General features: G+C 36.8%; 1 protein-coding gene across 2 annotated transcripts in view; it reads right to left on the reverse strand.

The window, feature by feature from the left end:
* Window positions 1–17,219: 17,219 nt before the first annotated feature.
* Window positions 17,220–21,556, reverse strand: part of epha7 (eph receptor A7) — a 66,419-nt gene continuing 62,082 nt past the window's right edge. For both annotated transcript variants that reach the window (XM_066692470.1, XM_066692399.1), the window contains exon 17: window positions 17,220–20,878. In XM_066692470.1, the coding sequence (XP_066548567.1) occupies window positions 20,764–20,878 (115 nt within the window). In that variant the 3' untranslated portion in view covers window positions 17,220–20,763. The remainder of the gene's footprint in view (window positions 20,879–21,556) is intronic.

The following is a 21,556-nucleotide window of genomic DNA, read 5'->3' on the forward strand; positions in this document are numbered from 1 at the left end:
TCATGACGCAGCGCGTCTGCACTCTGACAGTGTAACTACAGTAATGGCGGCCGCTCTCGATGCGAGAGATGCACTAGAAACTTTTCACAAGAAGGACTGTGTGTTTCCCTGGGAAGCGATTCATGTGGAGCAGTTATTAATGAGCGGTGGAAAAGTGACACACAGGTTAATTGCTTGGCACAGAAAGACATATAAGAGTGTTTGAAAAGATCGTGGAAATCCTGCCGGAGAGAGGACTGCATCGCACTGAATACAATGTGCCCTGACCAATACATTGCTTTTTTTGTTTTAAATACCCACAAACATGAAATATTCGTCCTGGATTTACATTAAATGCCCCGATGTCAAAATTATTTAAATGTCACGGTTTTTAGCTTCCCCGTTTACACTATCTTAAAACTATTAAAATGTTTAAAACATATGCTAATTTGTATGTGATCAATCGCATGAAGAATCGTATATTTTATCCCTCGTTATCACTATATATGTTAATGGTAATCCAAATATAGACACTTTACCAACTGCAGAAATACAAACCCTACAACCTTACAAAACTTTGCAATTAATACAACTGATCCATTCAATACGGTGTCAAAGGTGTTTTTTAAATGAATCCCATTGAAGTAAAAGCTGATGCCCCACAATGTTATTTTTGTGACTTATTTTGCACATTGATGAAGCTGTAGTTATACAGAGAAAACACGCTGAAACTGAATCTGTGGGAAAACTGTTCAGTAAGTTATGGATCCCACAGTGTTAGGGGTATTTATATACACACGTATGAGTTTTGCTTCAGAAACTGGCTGTGACTCATACTGTATAGTTCATGATATAGATGTGTAGTTTAAACCCAGCGCACTGTATTTAATAATGCGACGCAGCTCATTCTCCCACAGGTAAATAATAAGGGCGAATATATAGGACACTTAAATGAAGCTATTTTGTCAGTGTTAATCGGATCATGATACAGGGAGAAGCAACACGGTTATTTACGATGCACTGGTAAACAAAATAAACTAGGTGACATTTTAAGTGATGTCATTTGTTTTATATATTGTTTCAATGTGTCCAGGTTTCTACTTTTGAATATCTTGTATAACTTATACTATAAGACTGTGTTAGATATCGTAAAAACATGTCAGCTCAAAGTTTAGTGCACTGTGTTAGTGGTATTTCAGCCTCCAGTCTAAAACACTCAATCCCAGAGTGCCGAGCGGCCCAGAGCGGTTTGACCTCGCGTCTCACAGTCGCTTCCTAGGGCCGCTGGACTGACACTGAGGAGTGAGTGCAGTACAGCCCGTCCATAGGGGGCAGAGCAACAGGCCAGTGGAAACGGGGGATCAGATCCTTTCCTCTTGCCATCTGGATCCAAAATCGAGGTCAACTGGTCCTGCTTAGCATTTGTATACATGCCACAGAGCATGATAGGATGTTAATTGCATCATGCAGTACACCTGTTTGGAGGCATCTGCGTTCGTTATGTTCCTCCACTCAATAATTCAGGTTTTTCCTTTGTCACCCGTCTGTATATCATAATATATCATAGGTGAATGTGAATGAACAAAATATAATATGGTTGAACTCTTGGAGTTTAGTTATTTACACTTAAAATGGCATCCTACATGGAGATGAGCTGAGTTAGTGCACAGGGGCAAACTCAAAGTGCTGTATGTGCGCTGCTCAAAGTGTATGAGTTACAAAACCAGTGTGATTAAGTGTCACCCCAGGGGGTTATAGCGAAACTTTAAACAAGGCATCGGCATTAATTATTCAGGAGTGCTATAGCAAAACAGCCCTAATCGAAGAGCGCTATAGCAGTGAAAGTCTGTACATGAATTATGTTTTTAAATGTTGATAGCGCTGCAGTGATATAAATGGTACTATATTTGCTGGTTGTGTGCCACTATATGCAATAACTTTTTAATTAACTTCTCTATTTACCTTCCATTAAAGTAACACGCCATTGATATAATATATATATATATATATATATTTATTATTATTATTATTATTTTGCTTAACTTGAACCTGCGACGGTTCAAGCCATTAGAATGCCATTAAGTTATAAATTAATAATTGGACAAAGGGCTATCTATGTCTATTCTTAAATTGAAAGAATTACTCACCGTAAGGAGTCTCTAAGATGTGCCGTATTGATTAAATTTAAGAAAACTTGTTAAAATTAATGTCAAACATTATACTATACCCTCTGGTAAATTATTAATTTGTAATGGCAAATTAAATATTCCTATCATCCTGATTTCCATTAAAAGCAGTACACTTGCAGATTGTTCTGTATAACATACACAAAGTTTTAGACATTAGTTATACTTCGAGTCAAGAAACCACTCAGAGGGGAAGGGCTTCCCATGGGTAACTGCATAGCCCATCCACCTCTGGGAGGTTTCTCTTTCTCAGATAATCATTTTCAATTCACATCAAACTGAATATTATTTAATCTGCACAACTTGATCTACATTCTAGGAAGTCACAAGGGATGGTCTGTAAAGTCATGGCTTCTGTAACACTAATGACCCTTTTTTCATTGGCACATCCTACCCGGTCCTGAACCAAGCTGGAATCTAGTCTGGTCTGGTACGGGTCGGGTGTTTTTTCCACTGCGGTACCCGAGCTGAGGTCGATGATGTCACACGGTGTGGATGTCGAATGTTGAATGCATGACGCTGAAAGATAGGCCTGTTTTTCAGATGACAACAATGGAGAATCTTGAGATCTTCTCAGATGTGCGACAAATAGAACATATGAAAGCCCATAATCATTTAATTTAATTTATATTTGTTATAGTTTTGTATAGTAATTGAACCCTGATAATATGGAGTATTCCAGCATGCACTGATACAGTCAAATTATATAATACATTAATAAACATGAGAAATATGTACCTGTATGAACAAAAATACTTTAATTTACCTTGGTGATGATGAAGATGATGGTAATGGGGAGGAGGGTGGTTGTTTAGAGGGATGTCGAGTTGTTTAGAGACCATGATTTAAGGCAAAAATAAATGAAATGTATAAGTTTCACAATCACAGAGAGATGTCACAATTCCACAACATGTTAATGAATGAAAGACTGACCTAAAATCCACAAAACCATGAAAATGTGAAACTATGCACCACAGTAGTAAAAACAGTCTATAATTTGTTTTGTATGGATACTCAAACTTGCGTTAGGGAAATCCGCAGTTAGCAAAGGGATTAATGTAAATATATCAACCTATATACACCGATCAGCCATAACATTATGACCACCTGCCTAATATTGTGTAGGTCCCCCTTTTGCAGCCAAAACAGCCCTGACCCATCGAGGCATGGACTCCACTAGACCTCTGAAGGTGTGCTGTGGTATCTGGCACCAAGACGTTAGCAGCAGATCCTTTAAGTCCTGTAAGTTGCGAGGTGGGGCCTCCACGGATCGGACTTGTTTGTCCAGCACACCCCACAAATGCTCAATTTGATTGAGATCTGGTGAATTTGGAGGCCAAGTCAACACCTTGAACTTGTGATTCATCAGACCAGGCAACCCTCTTCCATTGCTCCGTGGTCCAGTTCTGATGCTCACGTGCCCATTGTAGGCGCTTTCGGCAGTGGACAGGGGTCAGCATGGGCACCCTGACTGGTCTGCGGCTACGCAGCCCCATACGCAACAAACTGCGATGCACTGTGTGTTCTGACACCTTTCTATCAGAACCAGCATTCACTTTTTCAGCAATCAGAGCTACAGTAGCTCATTTGTTGGATTGGACCACACGGGCCAGCCTTCGCTCCCCATGTGCATCAATGAGCCTTGGCCGCCCATGACCCTGTTGCCGGTTCAACACTTTTCCTTCCTTGGACCACTTTTGATAGGTACTGACCACTGCAGACCGGGAACACCCCACAAGAGCTGCAGTTTTGGAGATGCTCTGACCCAGTTGTCTAGCCATCACAATTTGGCCCTTGTCAAAGTCGCTCAGATCTTACGCTTGCCCATTTTTCCTGCTTCTAACAAATCAACTTTGAGGACAAAATGTTCACTTGCTGCCTAATATATCCCACCCCTGACAGGTGTCATGAAAACGAGATTATAAATGTTATTCACTTCACCTGTCAGTGGTCATAATGTTATGGCTTTTAACGTTGTAAAATAAAATACAGGTCAAATTGCGTTACAACGAAAATCTTACAATAAGAAAAATATGTCCAAGTCCCAGCCAATTGTCAATAGTAACACTGTGATGCTGGTACATCACATGATCAGGAGCAATGGCCATGTTCCTGACCTATACACGGACTGACAGAACCTGGTGACATTATGGACCATCAAAGAAACACTGACTTACCTGTTCAAAAGGATTCCACCACAGCATGCAGACATGGGAAAAGAAGGGAAAGAACATACATTAACATGTGAGCTCACATAACATGCACAATCTTACAAAATATTCATATTCAGCTGAAAAGGACAATAACAGTGGATTAAATCTAAAAGATATCTGTAAATACTTACCTGTTTAAATGTATTTTGATTTAACCTTGGGATTGTGTTTGTAGGGGGTGGATTGTGAGGAGTCAGGTGGTTGTGTGGGTTTGTTGTGGAAATGGGGTTACAGAAACCTCTCATCCTGGTTATTTAAGGGAAGCCCAGGAGTAACTACTGGGTGGGGCTTAAGGTATAAAGGAAGCAGGAAGTGAGCAGAGAGAGAGAGTGTGTTTGGGGCGTGACATGAAAGAGCAGAAGGTCAAAGTCATCTTTTTAATGCTGGACCAAGCTACATGTTAGTAGCTAGTTTCTGTTTTCTTTTTACAAACCCAGTGATTGTTTTGTTTTGTTTTTGTCTTGTTTATTTGCTTTATACCTGGAGTTTACCTTTTAAGGCCAATGCTGGTGTAGTGTGGACCTGAGGAGAATTGCTCCATTTCCCCACACAGTGGAATAAAGACTTTTACTTTTTCACTAAAGTTCTGAGTACTGTGGAATCTGTGGGCCAAGTTTAATTATTGCCACCCTTCCAGAGCTCAGCAAAGGTTGGAGGGTGACACACACTAATAGTAATACGAGATTAATGCTAGTCTTTCAATACAATGTCATTTCAGTACAATGAAATATTCAGATTTTTCCCTCAAAGGTAGATTTCACCTGTATTAGTTTACTTATATGAATAATTGTGTTTGTTAATCCATTAAAAACCAAGGACTTTCGTCGACTACGAAAGGAGGCAAGACAAGCTTCTCGGAGAGAGAGTACCAGTTTACAACTTTTGTGAAATCTAAACACTGGAAGAAAAGGGGGAGATTATAAAATTTCTAAGCTTACCTATTTCAAAAGCTGTGCTGCAACATGTAAATGTAAGCTATCAGCTTTTAGTGCTATACATAAATAAACATATCTATTGAGAAAGGCGAGAGAACAAGTTAAAGACCTTACTTACAGATGAGGGCTATCACTAGAAACGACCTGTAACAAATTATTTTATTTAAACTCTTTGTGTAGAGTTTACACTGTAGATTAATCCTACCATTTGTACCAGTATATAAATAGCAGTAGTAGTGTAAGTATGTGTAATGTATTTAAACCTAGTAATAGGGTTATTAGTAGTATTAATTGAGAAACATGTACCATTATTATTAAAAGCTGTGCAAACCTGAAAGCTCTTATGTGATTATGAGGTCAGTTAACTCCTGCTCGGCCATGAGCCAGCACTAGATAAATATCAGGGCCGAAAATTCACGGCCTGGTTCAGGGTCGGCTCAACAAAATTGACAGTGGGTAACGTGTCTCATTGTGGATCAGGTTAGATATGCCAGTGGAGAAGGGGTAAAATATTCCTAGGCCAACTAGCCATTAAACCATTTAGTTCACGATTCAGGGAAAATAAAACAATTAAAACACTTAGACTGCAGCAAACAAATGCTGCCAATCAAAGAAAACCCTACAGTGACTTACTGGGGTTGAGAGGTTAAGAAAGACTTCTTCTCTCATCTGAGCCATTGTCCATTGTCATTTGCCCCAAGAGTAGGGTTACTTTGAAATCCTGAAATCCAAGATATATATTTTTTTCTGTGCATGTCCACTCACCATTTATGCCATCATACAGATTACGTTTGGCTGAACCGTCTCACTGTGCGTCAGTGCACTGCAAAGCATGAGCCATTATTATAAAATGTAAGATTTATAAATAAGTAAATCCTCCTTTGTTACAAGGATATTTGGTAAATTATTTAAGAAAGAAAGAAATATCTCTGATGAAGTAGAGGTCTAGTCTTATACATACATTATACCTTCTGGTAACCTTAACTGCACTATCCATTTTTTTTATCCTGTTATTTTTGCACCAACTTTTCAGAAAGGAACAATATGTCATAATACAAAAAATATATAATCAAGTACCTACCTGACACACCCAGCCCTTGTGGAAGTTTGCATAGTAAATCTCTACTTTACCCACCCAATACATAATACATTTACATGTCTTTTTTTGACAACCACTGTGTGCAACTCTTATTCAAATTTTGACTTTGCAACAGATGCATCCTGCAGGTGACAGCTGCATTAGTAATTAAAAAAAAAGAAGTGATGAAGGATACATTTGTTTTCTTAACAATTATCTGCAAAATGTAGTAATCAGGCAATCACTGTAAATCTTTAAATGAGACACATATCCTGTCCTACTGGAAATATAAATAAATAGAAATATTTCACACATATATACAGTAATATCATCACATGATTATACACAAATGCGTAATATTCAATACAGTTTTGTATAGCAGTTTAAAAAAAATGTTTTCCATCGATTTGTCCATAGAATTGGTCTTAAAATACACTATACAATAAGGAGATCCCATTTTGGGGAACTTAGACCCTACTAGAATGTGAATATAGAATAAAATAATATATTTTGGAACAGAAGTGTATAAAGGAAGTTTGAAAACAGTAATTAGTGATGGCCTTTGAAACATTTCTCCTAATGTTTGTTTAGTTCGATGACCTTGGTTAACCCACAAAATAGCTCACCAACCCCCTAGTTTGCATTTATTCCAGAGACCATCATTCTTCTGAAACCAATAGGCAAACCACATCAGTGAGAAATTTAAATATAGATTACCAGTTACCATTGTTGTAAAAAACAATATACAAACATTTAAAAATGCAGATACTTGTGGTGTGGCTTGTGGACATTTGTGTCAAAGGCCTTCAGATGTAATTAGAGGAGTCAGAAATCCTACAAAATATGGCTTTAAAAAACAAAAATGCTATTAAAATATCCTTAATCTTTAAGGTTTCCAGTTGTATAATTATCTAGTGTTATTATTACCTACAGTGAGTAAATGAATTGTTATTCCGTAGATGTTCCTCAATCAATCAATCAATCAAACAAACAAACCAAAATACATCACAAAAGCAAAAGACAAATTATTGAACTTTGAGTTCTTCTCCACAATGCAGGACTGAAATATTTCAACAATTCAAGATATTACATATATGCTTGTACACATCAAAACATGTTATATATATCAAAACTCAAAATTGTATTTCTTGGACATAACAGCCAGGCACAGCAGGGTGCATCTCCCTGCAACTACATCTTCCTGCACTTGTATCCCTCACTTTCTCCAGAGAAAATTATGGTGTTTGTGAATGATTATGTATCATAATTAAAATCATGTCCCGTCATTCTGGAGAAGGGGATTGGCGCTGGCTGGAGCAATATCCATTCTCTTGGCCAAATCTATCTCTGTGGATGATCAACAGGACAGGATGACTGTCCCCCAGGGGGGGATATCCAGCCGTGTCCCAGCCTGTGCTCACAGGAAGAACAACAACTGGAGTGAAACACATATTGAGATGTCTGTGATATCAAAGTCACATTTATGTTTTTAAGAGAAAATGTTTGTACAGTATATCTATAATAAGATATTTTTTTCCATTGTTTCCATACACTTACTTGTTTAAAATGTTCAGTGTTTGGGTTATTATTATTATTATTATTATTATTATTATTATTATTATTATTATTATTTAAACACTCCCATTAGAAATATCAGTATAATGTAGTATATAGAAAAATAGCCCCCTTTGGCGCTACGTTGGGGGTGGGCCTTGGCCATCAACATGCTTGTCTTGATGGTTGGCTACTTTCTTAAGCACTGTGAATCATTTATCAACCTTTCCCCAGAAGCTTAGAACCCTTCAGGTGTATTCTTCTCCTGGCTATTTCTAATTTTAGGACATAATGGCCTAATATTAGATCCAATGTGCCAGGAGTGGAACATACCTGTCATTGCCTAACGCCCTGGGTCTGTTTTCAGCAAGGTATCTCAGACAAGATGCATCAGTCACTTTAACCTAAACCGTAGCTGTTGGCATTCTGTAGGAAGTCAATCCTATACGTAGAAGCCCAAAAAAGGATTTAGATTTGTTAACTTAGTGCACATATTGCACATATACTCTGTGACTTTTAGGTGTTGTTTCTGTAGACACACTGCTAACTACTCAAGCTTTACTAATTGGAGAAAATTCTGTTGGGACCTATGTTAGTACCTCTTACACTTCCTGTCAATAAGCTATAATAAGTTATATTTACTGGCACAGGTGATTTGCAATACAAAATAATAAATAAATATATACATATATACATACATACATACATACATACATATGGGAGCATAACTATTACACATAAAACCTGTAAGACCCGATTAGATACATTAAATAATTGTAAATAAAAAAATAAAAAGCTGAACATTTTAATAGTAATAAATATAATAGTGGTAGTAGAAGTGTTTTTCTGTCTTTTATTCCTTCCAGAAATTATAAAATCTTTTATTTGTCACAATGTGCATTGTAAAGCATTTTTATGAATACATGTATAAAATAATAAGAATACGAAAACTACAGTAATTTAATGCATTAATTAGAAAGACAAACCAGTCCGATTTAATGACGCTATTCTCTGAATATGTACATGTGATAAACTGACTTCTCCATTATAATGGAGTAGATGTTACAAAGGTTTACTCCTGCACTCTCCAACAGCTGGATACCAACACTGCACCAGCCTCATTATATTTAATAGGAAATAAACCCATCAGATTGTGCCGAAGGTTTAAGTTGCGCTCTTAATAATAAAGGGAGATGTGCACCAACTACCAGGTTTTGTCAGTAGGCTCATTCCCCTACAGGGATTTGTGAGGGCATGTTCAAACATTTATTTTAGCATTTCTATATATAAATACCGTAAGAATAAGTGCTGCTACATGCTGAGATGCAAACCCCCGAGGAACCTAACATTAGCAAGTCAGCTGCAGGGAAAAAAAAAAGATTTTGTGTGGATCATCTTTCCTTGTTAACACTTTAAGCAATTTGGCTAAATATTATCATTAAACAAACTGAAGAAAACAAATTTCTATAATTATATTGTGTCAAAAGTAGAGCTCTCTCGCAAAACAGAGCACAGTATTAGAGCAGTTCAGAAAATTATGCTATGTATGTCATCAGCTGGTCAATTAGATGTTTTCTTTCAATTAGGATTCTACCACTTTTTAACATTTGTTGATTATGAATTTGTAAAGATTTTCCTCACATTATTCAATGAGAAACATGGAAGACATTCAATGTTTGGATTCCCAGGTTTTTTATTAGTAAAGACAAATAAAATAAAAACAGCTTTGGCACACTATTTCTGTAGGTACTTACATAGAAACCTGTGATTATCTTAAAGCAATATACAAATTACTTTATAGGTTGAATAACATTTTAGCACAGACAGAAAGCATTAGAAGAGATGTCTCCTTCTGTTGTGTGTCTTCATTTTATCACCATATAAATATATATTTTATCACCTTATGAAAAGACAATGAACTGTTTAGTCACAGTGAATAAAAAAATGAGCAACAGGAGACAATTCTTACCCAGAGGCCTACTTCCGTGTCTGATTGTCATTGACATACCTTCTGTCTACATGGGTAATGTTAGCAAAGCGTAGTTGCATATTACCCCTTAACCACCTCACAAGGTGGTGTAGTGGTGGCATGGAGCCAGCGCTGAAATGAACCTTTTCCCTGTGTTAACTGCTGTGCCATCACAGACCTGGCATTTTGCATTCAAGGTGTCTCTTCCAAGTAAACAGATTTATGTTAGGCTCTCCCTTAAGGCATCTGCTGTTAAAATAAAGTACAGTGCTGGGATTCTTCGACTTTTGCACAACCTTGTCCGTACACAAAAATAATTTTTCAGTAAAATTAGTTTACAATGAATTATGTCACAATCTAGCACTTTTTGATCGTACAAATGGGATCGGCATCCCTACATTCCTTTACAAATTTCTCTCTCTACATCTGTATTCCATTCCACACATCTCCTGCCTCCTGTGGGATATTTCCATTCCAGATATATTGTGAATTGGTACTGCCCAAATATGCAAAAAGTGTGAGGTTAATCACAGACAGCAGAATAACGGCAGCCATTGTTTGAGCATCCCTGAACACGGATAAATTATTCAACAGTCATTTTCATGTTCTGTCCATCAGCCGCCAAAAATGCTTTGTGTAAACTGATGAAAAACAAAAAACGAATTCTGTATCTACTGGTGGCACTAATCCCGATTCCTCTGTGTAAACGTAGCTTGGGAGAATGGGATCACAGGAGCATAATGGGTTGCTCCCAGGTCATTGATTCAGTAGACAAGGTGGGTCTTGTCCAAGGTTAAAGGATTTCAGTGACACGTGGTTCAAAAGCCATTATTTTTTAATATAAGCCTTTTGCCCTTGTTTTCATGAATAACGTCACACATATCATCTTACTTTATGCAAGACTAAGGGATCATTTGCCACGAATTGAAGTCACATTTTCTCCAGCATCTCAGAAGAGGGTATTATCTAACTCTGCTCTTATCTTTTCTCCAGATCAATGGCCAGTGAAAGCCTGAAACTCAAACGCATGAAATCCACACTGATCTTCAACTGGTTTGCACCCACGCAACACTCAGAAGTTGACCCTCAACTGTACAATACTGTACACATTATCCATCTTATCAGATCTGGCAGTGGGTGTTTTTCTTTAATTGAGTCATTCCTAAAATACATGGGCTGTTTAAAGTGTCAAATCATTGCCTGCTATGATGGAGCACATTGTTTCTTTTGTGATTCATATCCTTATTGTAAAAGCAATTTGAATCTCATTAGCAATCTACAGCTGGACTACGTAACAGTGAAAATATGCCTTTCATATAATGTGTAATTATCATTATGCCTATTACGTAATGAAGTTAGTGGTACCAGAGCATAAAATTAAAGAGATTTATTCTGGAAACGTTTCTCAACTTTCTGGAAAGATATAGTACTCTTCATTTAATATGCATGTAAATTTAGAGTTAGTAATCAACATATGGTCAACAGAATCGGACGCAAGATGAACTGGTTTAGGACAAAACAGTTCTTAATATTGTTAAATATGTCTTGCTTTGTCATGAAAAGACCAGCCTGGTTTTCTTGTTTGGGAAGGTTTTTGCATTGAGGAGTATCTTGAGATTATATCACTTAGCTGCTGTAAGTTTAATACCTGCTCTGATTTACAAGATATCTTAAAGCGGTTTTAAATGTGAGAAAGCAATTGACTCTGCCCTTAAAGACACAATCATGAGGGATTTGTGTGATATGTGAGTGCGATGTCTTCAAGTCAGATATTCACATTTAGGTAGACTCAGCCGTTGTAATATAATCAGAGCAGTTGTATTGATTGAACTGCAAAGTTGTCTTGAATGAGTTGTCCATTTGTTTTGATAATATTGACCAGGAGTAGGAGTCTGTAATCTTGCATCTGTTCTCTGTGTCTGTGCTAGGGCCTGCTAGTAGTACGTCTGCAGTTATGGGCCATGGGCAATGCAAAATTAATTATTTTATGTAACATCAGTACAGCTAGACATTTTAAATACCGTGGAGCCTGTCAGCATCTACAAAAGTAGGGGCTTTGATGTCCAAAAACTATTTTCTAGGGGTTTCTAATTCCAGGAGAGCCACAATGCAGATGATTTGATATTTCATTTTGAAATAATCCAAAAGACTTGGGACATTTTCCTTGTAGATGCACGATACTTTGTGTTAATACATGATTTCGAGATCAGACAACAAATATAGTGCAAGATATGGAGCAGCGAGGATGTCAGACTAAGAATCAGTCACCAGTGATCTGATTTTCTATAGTGGCCAGAGTAAAGCGTTACAGTTAATAACCACACTGAATTAGACTAGGAATTAATCAGAATGTTAACCTTCCTCCTTAAGAAGAGAGATGGCAAAAACTTCCTACTAAACTTCCTAGATAATTACCAAAAGAAGGGTGATAACAGATAAAGTAACTTCCGTTGTCAGTCTCAGTTTTGCTGACTGCAGCACAATGACTTCTGCAATGTTCTGCATGTGTGACATTTACGCCTGGCAGAGATTTGAGATGGATGTGCTGTACAAATCGGGTACATCTCAGCATGTAGGTTGCTTTATGTATGTGACCTGTGTTTTCTTAACTCCTACGGATTTTGAAAGAACTCCTTACAAAACACGTTGTCTGTAGCTTCGTTAAAGGGTTCCGAATAATTTATGCATAAAGGATAAATATATTCATATCATGTAGGTTTGTTCCCTTTCCGCATGACATGAAGAGGAAAGAAGTCCTTCTGAATTTTACATTAGTGTGCGGGTAGGGTATATATACAGCCCTGGAAAAAAATAAGAGACCACTTAACATTGATTTCTGAACTTGAAGTGGTCTCTTAATTTTTTCCAGGGCTGTATATATATATATCTATCTCATCACCATTAGCCTATATTGATTCACTGCTGGATGAAGGCCTCCCCAGGATGTTTCCACTTGCTTCAATCCCCCATGATGTTGAATATATATATATCACTCAAGAACAGGGGTTTTGTTTATTATATACTTTTGTTCCAACAGGGGCTCCCAATTACTTAATTAATATCATTACTCACTCAGGTAGGCTTATCTAAAACTTTCATATCTTATTTCTGAATCCAATATCTTACAATTTGTTGATAACTCAAAACATTGAACCCACAGAACATTTCAGAGTCTGGAGAGAAGTGTTCAATTCTTCCAGTTAATTGCTTAATTAGACCAATTAAGGATACAAGAGATGGGCTGGAACGAAACTCAGCAGACACTGCAAACCCCCAGGACTGGAATCTGACACCCCAGCTCTAGAATATGCTTTTGTGATCAAGTTGGAGCTGGATGGGCAGTAGGTGATGTGAAAATGTCATAATAGTAGAGCTTGGTGGCGGCTCACTCTGTCCCCAGGCAGCCACAATCCCACAGCTGCCATAGGTCTCTCTGAATCATCAGTCACTGAATACCTTGAACACAGGGTAATTACAACTAATTAAGTACAATCATTGAATCAATTAAGTAGTTAACTGTTTAGAAAAAGGCAAAAAAAAGCCAAAAAAACAGAAGACGCTGTGGTAGTCTAGAACCTGGGTTGGCCAGCCCTGGTACAGATGATTATGAGTGATCTTTGACCCCTATGTCACTGCCCTCAGAATATTAAGAGATATTCTTTCCTAAACCAGTAGATCAACACAGAGAGAATGGTCTTAGTTGTTGTCTTTTACCCCCAGGCACTGTTCTTTTACTGAGAGAAATTGAAAAATAAAAATAAGGGTACCGCAAAGAACACCCAATAAGACATCACCCTTCCTGGCTTCTGCCGCTTCCTGGCTTTAGTCTAAATCCTGGAACAATCCAAGGTTTTCCAATATTTTAATACGTTGTCTTTCATTGCACGGCAGAAGACAACATAATCATGTGAAAGAAACATCCAAGTGCTGTGAAGAAGACAATAGTTGTGTGCCCTAAAACTGCAAATTCGTTTTATATGAAAAAGCTACAGCATTCCCCTTTCTTTTCAAAGCCCCTGCGTTTCTTCTCTTTAAAGACACGCTTCCTCATGTCCCCTGCCCCACACCAGCACTCGCAAACACAGCAGCACGCATCATTATTCAGCATTACCAGTCTCATCAATGGCGTCACCTTGGGATCAGTCATGATAAATAGCATAGCACCTAGTCAATTACATTTGTGGGATTACTTTTGATTTACTGCCTCACAGAACTGTGCTTTTCCTTTGCAGCTTGGCCTGTTTTCTTTTTTTCTTCCCCAGGTCTGCTTTAGTTGGGGATTATATCACTGCCCCGAGCATCTGCCCAGACCTGTACAGCCCGTCCGGTTTTTACCCACCCAACATGAATATGTGTCTCACTAGGCTATTGCTATGCATATTGAAAATGAACTGGTCAGTGGTTGCATAATCTTTAACTGACTTCCACGGTAGATTAACTCTCCAGAGCTCTGTAAGAGTCCTGTTATCATTGTGAAAGCCATGCATACAGGGTGACTGGAAAGTAGGTTGTGGGTTTAAAACATTTTCAGCCGTTTTCGACTGCACAGGTGACACATTGCACACCACTGGCTTTTATGTATGCAGTATGCTTATTTTGTTGGTACATCTAAGTTTTAGCATTTAAAGGCAATTAGAACAGTACATGAGTGCATTAATTGATATGTAGCAGCAGGGGAGGCATTATACATATGTGAACAAATACACAAGATCTTAAGAGTAACAAACTAACAAGCTAACAATTTAGTGCAGCATCATTGAGATGAAACACCCACCAGAGTGCAGGGATTGTCAGTTTTTTAGGGCTTGCTTATGCATATTACAAGTTATGCTAATAAAACTAGACTCACACAATCAGACTACAAAGAAATATTAATATACATATTTTTCCCCAATCAACATGCTCAGCAGTTCTCAAAACACTCTTTGCTTACAACCTGCTGTGCACAATTTCAGTTAAAATTGAATTTTTGAATAAAGCAATCACAAAGTCTACAATCTGGAGAAAAATACACCTCATCATTACAAATAGACAGTACTTTACTTTCCTATAAATAGTTTTTTTATTGTATAATTATATATATATGATAGGTCTGTGTGTGCGCTTGTATATATCATTATCTTTATTTGTATCTGCTGTCCAAGCAAAGATCCAATCACACACAAGCGTCTCTGTCTGTGGGAACACTGATGCAGTATCAGTTTCAGTATAAATGTGCCTTGTCAGAAAAATGCAGTCACAGTTTATGCTACCACTGAGTCACCAAAGACGAGTGTTGATACTGAAACAACTTGCTACCAGACACAGACCTAAAGTCAACAATTTTACTAAGATTGCGTTGTCACTGAAGGAAATTGCTGTCCGAAGAGAAGAACTGGGGTATTAATATATAAGCAAATAAAGTACAACACAGGAATGTTCTGACCTTTCTGCAACCTTGCCAAAATACTACAATACAGTAAAAAAACTGTAAAAGTCAGAAAAATGTTGTGTTCTGGTCTGTAATTATTTTGCAAAAAAGTATATACCTCACAGCAGTATAAATGAATGTGCTGGATTTGGAAGTGTCTCTATATGTCTTTTCACAAGAAAGTCCTTTAGTAAATGAAAGGGGAAAAAAAAGCATTTTCTTAAAAACACAATCTCAAGAATACATATAGCCTAAAGTCAATATAATACTTATGGAAGGTATCAAAGTTAAAATAACACTTTTCATTTTACCTTACCACACAGTTCAGTAGTTATAGCTTGTAACACAGTATGTTTCAACCCTGAGGGACCAGTAATAGTCCTAGTCATTCATTTTAAAATCCAGCCCAGTTTGCGCTGTGTATGAAACCCTGCCCAGTCCAACACGGTAATGCGGACAAGTGTTGTAAATCTTTAAAATACATTTGAGGGTCCTGGTCTGACAAAAATAAAAACATATAAAGACAAAATCTCCAGGGACAACAGCAGGGAAACATTTGCTTTAAAAATGTATCTATGATCTATAAACATATCATAAAACTATATACACCTATAAAAATGCATCTGTATGTAAATTTTGCAAGGCACCAAAAAGCACTGCAAGCTGCCTGCTGCACAACTAGCTACTAGTTTTTTGTATGTGTTGATTGTGGTCAGTCCTCCGTTAACAAAACAAAAAAACAATGGCTTTTGCATTTTCTCTATAATAATGTGCTGTAGAGTAGATATCTGCTTTTAATGCAACTATAGATTAATGATGACTATATTTTATCTCCTTTGAAGCCAGGTATCTCACCTTACCATTCTATATGGATATATTTCATGAGCACAGCTGAATTAAATGCCAAAAAAGATATCCCAGGCTATATAAACCGTAGAATAAGCCATTGCTTTTTGTATCTTTCTTTTAGTTGGATTTTTGTGAGATTTCCAAGATTTTCCCCACAGTTGAGACTTCCATTATAGTTTTATAGTGTGTTAGATTAGAGTAATGCATTAGAGTACCAGCTGATATATTTTGCATTTTTTTAATGGAGTTTAATACAAGTTTGTGAGAAAAAAGAAAGAAAACACCCCGAGCTCTTGCCAAATACCTGACTTCCTGTGCAGATGTCATTGGCAGGAATATGCCCTGCCATCTAAATATTAATTGATTGATTTCCCACCATGTGAATCCCAATCCAAACCAGCCATTACTGCTCTTTCACATGACAGTTGGTTACTTGCATGCAGGGGGGTTCTGATTTACTCCTGATTAACTCCTGTCAAGCGGGTCTGAAGCTTTAAGCAAATGTCTAAACCCTTTCTGTTTCTTCTTATTATTTTAACCTGAATGATTTATATTTGCTGTAGCATCAGAAGACCATCTTCTTTTCTATATTTAGTTTCAGCATTTAAATTAAAAATCAAACAAACTGAAAAGCCTTCTGGAAAAAAATGTATTTTTTAATAACTTCCCAGAACCATTGTGTGTGTGTTGTAGATTATGATTATTTTTCTGATGGTCTACACTAGTGTTTCTCCTGTGCATAGATTGTGCTAGTTTGTCATGAATCAAAACCAACTATTTGTGATGTACTCGGAAGATTATTTTAGGACATTTATTGTAGAACATTTTTTAAACTCTCAAAGAAGGCAATGTGAGTTGGCTGAATGCTGACTTAATTGGCAATGGATTAATCAGGATTACATGACGATGGTGGCAAATCCCAAAGCATCTACTCATTAACATTTGCAAGAGCCCTATAAGAAGGAAAAGAATAATGCATCACCTCTTCACAAAAAGTACATCATGTTTCCTGACAATTGTGCCACAGAGACTCGAGTGAAAAGAGCAAGGTTTCTGTAGAGATTGTATTATATTTCCAAAAATATATTTACAGTCTATTACAAAGGTTACAAAGAAAAAATGTCTATGTAACAAGAAATTACCTAGGTAAATGATTTTACAGTTTTTCATTGTTGTTGGAAAAAATACTTTTGACCAGTGAATAATGTTGATTCTCTTATCAAACAGAAATAAATAATAAATTGACAAATTATAGCACTGTACATCAGACTGAAGAAAAAAAAAAAAAAAGGAAACTTAAACAAAACAACCTACAGCCATCTTTGGTCCTACATGAGAAACTATGTACAACTGAAAATATATGGGTGAAGATAATCTTCTGCAAGTGAGATAGAAAAATATAGTGCATTTTCAATGTATTCAGAGCTCACTACAGAGTAATGTGTGTAAAAAATGACAGTATAAATAAAATTTACAAGTTTTACATTAGAACATATACAAAGTTTCCTCTGATCCCTAGGATCTTTCTGACACAATCAACAGTGCTAAACTCTTTGGAATTATCAGCCACTCTTGTGAGGGGAAGTCCACAATTTTCCAGTGAAAAATCCATATGGCAAATTAGTTGCAATTTTAATTGAATATAACCATATCTTCCTGGTCAGGCAGATATAGATTGAAGGCTTAAATAGGTACATCTGCAGTTGTCCATGTTTGGTCTGATCCTACTATAACTGGTGCAATCACTCTCAGGAATATAAATCATTCCTGCACGCGGGTTTGTCCCTTTTAGAGCAGCATTGAGATGTTAAGACGTCCGAAAGCAGTAGGTGGGCTGAAAACTTATGCTGACTGATGTATTGACACTAGGATTCAATTTAAAATGTATACAGAAAACCAATTGCTAAGGTTACTATATAAATAGAAAGCAGACAGCATGGAGGGGCATGTTCTGCACGCCATTAGCTATTGAAGGCATGTTTCCATTCCCAAGTCACCACTGAAGGAGGCTTGTAGGTTGTGCTCAATGGGTAGCAACAAGTGTATTGCAAGGCACATGCCCCGGTACACACTATGTCCGCCCTAAATTTTAGAAGAGGAGGAGAGGTTTTTTTTTTTTTTTTACCGCAAAGTTGGCACTAGTTTTAGTGAACCAAAAATTAAATACATTCTAAGCGATAAGACATTGGAATTGAAGTATGAATGTTTCTACATGCACCTGAGTTGTTTTACGTCTAGTTTGGAAACACTAGTGTTTCGTGTTCGACTTACAAAAAGTGGTGCAAACTTTGCGGTAGAGACTGTCTTCAGCTCGGATTCGTCCAATAAACGTTTGAATCTTTAAAAGCCAGCATCTCCACCTCTTATGGGATCTTATTGTAATTAACAGTTATTAACACTGTTACTCAGATGATAGTTACCTGCCTTTTAAGTGGACTGAAACATTTAATATATCATCTCAGCCAATAATCTTTGATTTGGAAAACTGAAGAACAACCCCTCACACTACTCCAACTGGAATTATCTTACTCCCTACTTTATATTCAGCTCAGAAAATCATGTGTAAATAATTTGTCAAGAGGCTATAATTCTGAAGACAAACTAAAACATGATAGGACATTCATTTGTTGTATTAAATGGAATGAAATGGCACCAGTAGATTGGCTAAAAGCACACACTTCTTCACAGAGTATCATTGTGCCCTGTTACAAATATACAGTGAAAAGAAAAGGTAAAAAAAAAAAGAAACGTACTTTAATGGATGTCACAACCTAGTAAATACCTTGCTAGATTGACTCAGACACAAATAAACACACAATCAAAAGTACTTTTGAGGCAATCGAGAGCTTCAGAAATCCTATTCTTAATCACTCCAGTGACTGAAAATTTCCAAAGTGTCATCAGAACACTAAAGCATATCGATAAAACCTAGCACCTTGACATTTCAGAAGATGCCACGTTTCTTCAGGAGATATTATTGCTCTGTTTGGTCGAGTTAACCTATCCTATGCCGACATTGTTTTTCACTACAACCTAGCAATGAAAATATGGAAGTATATAACAACACTACATTTGTCCCTAAAAGTAAGACTTGTTATTACAATCTTCACATAGTGCTATCTGTGGAGCTTTTTCCATTAAATAAAAATGGATGGGATATAAAGTTCAGAGCTTACAAATACCCTTTAATAATTCATTGAAATATTTCAAGCAGTAAACATTTCAGTTTGACAAGATTGTGTCACTGGCATGAGATTCCATATTCACAGATTTAGTCAGGCAAGTACTCTCTATATTGGAGTTGGCTGATGGAAAACATTAATCATTAACCCTTTGCAGACTGCCCATGCTAAATGTTTTTTAATAATGACATCATTCCATTGCAGTGGTTCATATAACAATATATATCTAACTATATCTGTATCTATCTATCTATCTATCTATCTATCTAAATATATGTAAATGTGTGTGTGTGAGTGAGCCGGGACAGCAATATAAGTGGGAAGTCACAAATTAACTTTCAGATATCATGTCTGGGTCCATGAAGCAATAAGTGTCTTATCAGTTTAAAGCTTTTTATATGCATAACCCATTGCTATGATGAAAGTGTATTCTCACTTTTTGTCCAAGTGACTAGCTTTGCTCTCCTTGTCACATACATACACACATATATAGATATATATTATCTGGAGTAATATTTAAAATGTACTTGTGTTTGTTTTATTTTCTGGCAGAAATTCAGCAATCACAATAACTTCAAAGTGCAAAGAATTACCTGAGAGAAAACTAGATCTCTATTCCATGCCTATAATAATCAGTAAGCCAAACATAAGTCACAGACATTGGGCCTGAAACCGGGTACAATTCTGCAGAGGGTTAAATCTCATTAAAAATATATAGTTTCTTAACTCCGCTTAATCACTCATGAGTATCTGCACCTGATTATGTCTGCTAATATGTTTTCCACAGAGCCAGACAACACATTTAAAGTCGAATGATTGCCTTCCCATCATGGATGGTAAATTTTACCCTGTCGCCAAGTCCAAATTGGAAAATGAAATAAAAAGAAGAAAAAGAAGGAAAACAAAGATAAATTCCATACCATGTCACAGCATAGTAATTTAGATAAATTAACAAATTATATATGATATATATATATATATATATATATATATATATATATATCATATTGAAATCACCACTGCAAGGAAAACCTCCTGTCTTTCCCACAGACAGAAAGTGTTTTAGAGAAATCTATATCTAGACTGGTGACAAAAATCACTACAAATTGTAAGGAACATTTTTTTTTTCTTATAATCTCTTTTAAATTCTCTCTCCGAGTTCAGAGTTCCACAGAGCTTTGAAAAGTTCCTGTGCCCAGGTAGTATTTCTTTTGATCGGTTTATCTACTGGTAATAGGCCCTGTTTGAGTTCCTTCAGTCACTTGAAGGTGGCACCAAGGAATAAGCAATGTGTTTATCCCCAGAGTCAGATGTAGGAAACAACACTTTGTCAATGATTATCCTTAGTAACGCCCCAATGCTGTCCTCTCGACGTGCGTGCCCTCCCAGCAGGAGGAGACGTTGTTTGTCACACCTGGACACCAGTGCCGTGTAGATGTAGCATCTGTGCTCTCATAGTCTGTATGCTGCTCATTATTTTCTTCTGATGGCCGACTAAAGTGATTCCTAAACTCATCATGTCCCTGCGAAAGACAATAATCAAAGTCACAAATCACAGCAATAGACCAGGCGGACGGGAAACATACTAAGATAATGGGCTTTGTGGTCTTGGGTTTGTAAAAAGATAAGATTGCTCAGAAACAGTTCATCAGTAAAACGGGATAAAAAAAAACAAGCACAATCTAAAGCCAGAGTCATTTATATTGAGAAATCCCCGAGCTGGTATAAAAATAAAAATAAAAACATGTTAGAAGAATGAATGGTTTGGGGAAATTATATCTTGGAGCAACACATTAAAACAAATAATAATCAAAGTTTCTGTAAAATGATATGAGCAGGACCTATACTTGAGCATGAGCCAACATTAACAAACTTAAATACTTTGAAATGTTCAACAATGCTGGCTGCGAGAGCCAATCAAAGGAGTGCGCTGGCAGTTTCCTGAATGTACCATTAGGCGCCATGGCTAATGGCTAAAAACAATAGCTGCATCAAAGCTGCTTAGACACTCAGTTGTTATAATGCAGTGGTTGAACCAGATTTAGCACAATACATGTCGAAGTGAGGGATAATACATTTTTGGCCTTCTGGTTCATTTCCAGGAATAATACAAATGTACAGTTAATAAATGATAATTCAAATATTTAGACGTGAAACTTAAACAAAACTGAGAAAAACAAGGCATATTTTTAACTTTATCT

This window comes from Amia ocellicauda, chromosome 1 (assembly GCF_036373705.1).
Source record: "Amia ocellicauda isolate fAmiCal2 chromosome 1, fAmiCal2.hap1, whole genome shotgun sequence".
Classification (NCBI taxonomy): Eukaryota; Metazoa; Chordata; class Actinopteri; order Amiiformes; family Amiidae; genus Amia; species Amia ocellicauda.